The sequence below is a fragment of the Erythranthe guttata genome, chromosome 6, assembly GCF_056151865.1.
Source record: "Erythranthe guttata isolate IM_541 chromosome 6, IM_541, whole genome shotgun sequence".
In the NCBI taxonomy this organism is placed as follows: Eukaryota; Viridiplantae; Streptophyta; class Magnoliopsida; order Lamiales; family Phrymaceae; genus Erythranthe; species Erythranthe guttata.
The window spans coordinates 14019612-14024448 of record NC_142538.1 but is presented as its reverse complement, the minus strand read 5'-3'; the positions used below and the strand labels follow the sequence as shown (position 1 = coordinate 14024448).

The window sequence follows — 4837 nt, the reverse complement described above, 5'->3', positions numbered from 1 at the left end:
TTAGATTACGATTGTGTTTGAATTATCCATTTGTTGAGGATGTAAGAGAATATCTACTCTAGACAAATGATATTGGATGCTAAATAATATTGTCCACCATCTCGATACGGCGAGAACTAAGTATTTAATTTCAAATTCATTGGCAACTGATATTTTAGAGATTAAATGCAAATACATATTTTACCAAATTTCATAAGGTATTTGTCTTTCTTATGATAACAAAAATCGGTAACAGTCTTCGAATTTACATTTGTATTTTGATAAAGACAAATTTCATAAGGTAGTTTAACAACTCATATGTCTATTCAAATACGATAAAGAAAATTATTTTGCATGATCAACATCGGCTTTATGCAACAGTCTTCGAATTGACTTTTGATTTTTGTCATGCTTCTACAGTACAACTGTTTAGTTGACGAGTGGAATTTATCTTTATTTTCAATTTTTGTTTTTGGCGGTTTAGTGATTAAGGGGGGAAAAAAACAATACACAACTTCCACATAACATGTTCTATATTATAAATAAAGGTTACTTTCATTGTGTAGTTTTGTACTCAATTTTGTTTCTTATTGATGTAAATATAATATACAACATTTATGTAGTTATTATAGCATCTTTTGCCCGTATAGGCAAATTACACTAAAATTTCACTAGAATATGATATATGGTAGTATACTTTCAAGCCCCCAAAAGATTATTTCTCGAGCACAGATTTGTCATGAGCAACTAAATGTTCTAAACGTTGACATTTTTCATTTGTTAACAGTTTAATTTTAGTTATTTTATTTATTACAATAATCAATGTATTTTTTAATTAAATTTTCATTAATTTTATGTTGGATGACAAAACTTATAAATCTCATTATTCATGGTCGAATAGATTACAAAATAGTAGTTGGAATTATGTGTTTATGATTTGTTCCTCATTACAAATATATAAATCAAATTAATAATACCTTGAGATGGTGTTAATTAACTAGCATTGAATGTTTCATAGACAGTTGAAGAATACATATATATATATATATATATATATATATATATATATATATATATATATATATATATATATATATATATATATATATATATATATATATATTATATGATGTGAGTAAGTCTATGCAACAAGTGAAATAAAGAAATAACACTATATTTATTGTATTGCAATCTTTATATTCATGTATTAAAAACTATGTTCCGTGCTTCCTTTTTAAATGCTACCCCGAGCAATCGCGCGGGACACGGTTACTAGTGGAATTTAAAGGTAAGGAAGGATGGATTAAGGAACGAAAGAGAAGGAATTATTGTACATTCATTTGATCATTTTTTATATTTAACAATAAAATGTTTTTAAATAATCTAAGGATGAGACATGTTATACAGTACAATGTATCAAGCAATTCATTTGCCTCATTTTGTTTATTATTTTTTTCATTTCTCTTAAATCTTCCTTTCTCTTGGAACAAAAATAAGGGGTGGGTATCAATTATCATCACTCCATTCTACCCTATTTCTAGTCAACATACAGTTTTAAATGCAATGCACTGAGACATAAAAAGTAAGAGAACTTTCAATTTTACAATCAGAAAGAAATGAAAAAAAAAAAGAAGAGACAAAATAAACTGCATCAAGATAGGCAAAGTCATAAGTGAGTTTCAGTTTTACATGAATCTGAAGCCCCTTAAAGCATCAAAACATATGTACATTATTTTTTTCTTTATATAACGAAACAAGTGAACACAAAGCATCAACAAAATTAACATGTAGACAGTTGAAACATCTTCATACTTGTATATATATATATATATATATATATATATATATATATATATATATATATATATATATATATATATATATAGAGAGAGAGAGAGAGAGAGAGAGAGAGGGAGAGAGAGAGAGAGAGAGAGAGAGAGAGAGAGAGAGAGAGAGAGAGAGACTGGTAACTTCAAATCTTTGCAAGATTGTGATCGGAATAGCAAGAACATACAACGCACTCAGATCATGTCGAACACTTTAAAGGAGTCGGCCACAACTTTAAGCTGGTTCCGGTACTTTCTCCACCGCCTTTCGTTTGCTCCAACAATCAATGTGTAGTATCTTCCTGCATAAATTCCGACACTAATTTACGATTTTTGCAGAACGTAATATACAAACCATGTTGTTTTGACAAAGATTAGTTGCATTACAGATATGGAGATAATCAATAATCATTTATCATCATTCTCACACAACAATGTACACAAGACTAACAAAGAAGCAATTCCCTCTTCAAGTAAAACGTTATGTTTGTTCTTGTTTAAGTCGATACCGTTACAAAATCTAACTAAAGCTCCGCGTTTTCCTTATTCCAAATAAACAAACTTTCTTTATTTGTTTTGGATGTCAAATTTGAGTAAGACGTGCATAGAACATTAAATGTGATGAAAAAGTTGGCATACCATTTCCGATTGCTATAGTTGCAAAAGCTGCTCGGGCAAAATTTGGAGATGTAAGTACATATTCGAAGGTGCAGTAGTTTCTACCGTCGATGTTTCTCTGCAGTTATAAGATTGACAAGCTTAGTAGTAAAATAAGAACAGAGATACCTTGTACCAGTAGAAAACAATTAAACAAACACACCATATATATATATATATATATATATATATATATGAGAGAGAGAGAGAGAGAGAGAGAGAGAGAGAGAGAGAGAGAGAGAGAGAGAGAGAGAGAGAGAGATGAAACCAAAGATTATGGAGGGGAAATTTACCTCTTGCATATTCAATAAATCTGCTACTTGAGTTGGTGCAGAGTAGACATTATTTATAAGATTTGCAACAACCTAATAGCAACAAGCTAAAAAAATTATTTAGACAATTCAAATAGATCCGTAGAAAAAGAAATAAAGTACAGAGTTAAGGATATGTCGGTATTCACCTCGTCCATTGGTCCTATATCATGGATATCAGTTTTATTTGTTGGTATAAAACTCAGTCTCACATTCTGAAGTTGCAAATGGCTGTCCTTGAATGCCGAATCGTGACCTCTGAAGTCAAATTCCTGTAATCAAAATTCTCGACTAATTATAAAAGAAAATAAACAAGTAAATAAATAAAAAAAGCTATTTGTAGCTTCTAGTAAAACTCTTACTCTCCAATCTGAGGGGTAATAATATGAATAACCATCAACCTTGTCAACAAAGACTTCATAGTTGTCAGGTTTTTCTGCATGGAAGGATAATCGAGTTTAGTTTCGGAAACTAGTGAGAAGTGAATATTAAGAAATGGAACAAAAGAGCATCCAATTTCATGAATTTTAAATCAAGAGAAACCATGTCAATATGTCATAATTGATACTATAAACGAAAAATAATCAAAAGTTAACAAAATACAAAATATGTTATTTTTTCATGGAACAATGGCATGAAGATATTAGGACACGTGTTAAATTACTACAAAGCATGGTACCTTCTGCAAAGACGGGGCTTATAGGAAATGAGTTCACAGAGAGAGCACCTAATCCGAGTACGAGTTCCCTCCTTTTACAGCTTACAGATTGAACTGCTGCACAAGTAAACAAATAATTTCAATTTCATTGTAACTTATTTAAATCATAGAGCTTGGAACCAAGAAACTACAAACACTTCCCTGAGTTTTACTCTAAGGATATCATTAGAAGTTTCCTTTACCCGAAAATTAGAAAAGAATAGCAACAACGAAGGAGGAAAAAAAAAAGGATTTAGAAGTGTAAAACCATCATACATTTTGAAGGCAGTTACAATAAAACTACACCTAGTAAATGGTCATAGAGAATTTTTCCGGAAAGGGAATCGTAAAATAATCGAGACTACCCCTTACTAAAAGTCGAACTGGTTCTTCATCTATTGACTATTCTCATTGGGGAATTTTCACAAACACAAGCTGTGCGGATTAGAATTGCAGCAACACACACATACACACTCAAACGAAAAATGGTCTTCGATCAATTTTACGTAAAATTAGAACTAAAATGCCTTGTCAGTTATCAGATTTGAAGAGAAAAAGTCATAAAAGATCAACTTTGTCATGCTTTGTCATACAGATTAATGGCCAAACCATCATATCGATTGGAGTTAAATTCAACACAATCGCTCAAATAACAACCAGCAGAACCAAAAATTAAAGACGAAGATGATCCTAAAAACGGGGAATTACGAATTCGTACATTTCTGTTCATCAGTAGAAGAAGTGTTGATTGAGCATTTGGTAATCCCATGTGCAGAAATAGCAGCGGGTTCTGATTGGCTCGCCCAACTTTGCACGCCGAACTGAAGAACAGATTTCGATAAAATTGTCAGATATAAAAAAAATCAAATTATAAAAAATAATGTAGATGAATAAATGTTGGGGGAAGACCTTTGGTTTGGAGATGAAGCTGAGTGAGAGTGATGAAACTGCCATCTCTGTAAACTAACAGCTCAAAGGTTTGTGGGTTTCTCTATCTATCTCTTGTTAGTTATGGATAGTGCATGCAATTTTTGACTGGCCACAAAAACTATATTATTTGTTTGTTTGTCTCCTCAAAATGAAAAGGAAAAATAAATATAATAATAATTATTATTATTAGGGTAAATTACAAACACCCCCCTGAGGTATGGCCAAATTACAAAAACACCCCTCTTGTTTGGATAATTACAACCACCCCCTCAACTCCTCAAATTTAGTGTAATCTTCGAGATTATATGGAATATTATCACTTTTGTACCCGTTTTATCTCATTCAAGCGCTACATTATGAAGCAAGATGGTCATAATATGTGATTTTTAGCTTGTATATATCAGTTTTTGGTGCATCGGAAGCTGTATTTTTACACA

General features: G+C 31.2%; 1 protein-coding gene across 2 annotated transcripts; it reads right to left on the bottom strand.

Moving 5' to 3' along the window:
* Positions 1–1964: 1964 nt before the first annotated feature.
* Positions 1965–4539, bottom strand: PNSL1 (PsbP-like protein 2). Of its 2 annotated transcripts, none has more exons than XM_012987046.2 (8): positions 4380–4539; positions 4189–4291; positions 3453–3548; positions 3136–3209; positions 2923–3045; positions 2756–2827; positions 2445–2541; positions 1965–2107 (listed from the first exon to the last, which is right to left on the bottom strand). In XM_012987046.2, the coding sequence occupies exons 1-8, from the start codon at positions 4422–4424 to the stop codon at positions 2001–2003; spliced, it is 717 nt and encodes a 238-aa protein (XP_012842500.2). In that variant the 5' UTR covers positions 4425–4539; the 3' UTR covers positions 1965–2000. The 2 variants fall into 2 exon arrangements, with proteins under 2 accessions (XP_012842500.2, XP_012842501.2); XM_012987047.2 differs by having other exon boundaries at positions 3453–3545.
* Positions 4540–4837: the final 298 nt, after the last annotated feature.

Bases quoted from the DNA above. Each gene is read 5' to 3' on its own strand.
- PNSL1 (XM_012987046.2), bottom strand. From the start codon at position 4,424: ATGGCAGTTTCATCACTCTCACTCAGCTTCATCTCCAAACCAAAG. The intron at 3,549-4,188 runs GTACGAATTCGT...TTACTTGTGCAG, and splicing joins TTCTACTGATGAACAGAAAT to CAGTTCAATCTGTAAGCTGT. The intron at 2,828-2,922 runs GTGAATACCGAC...TGTTGCTATTAG, and splicing joins ATATAGGACCAATGGACGAG to GTTGTTGCAAATCTTATAAA.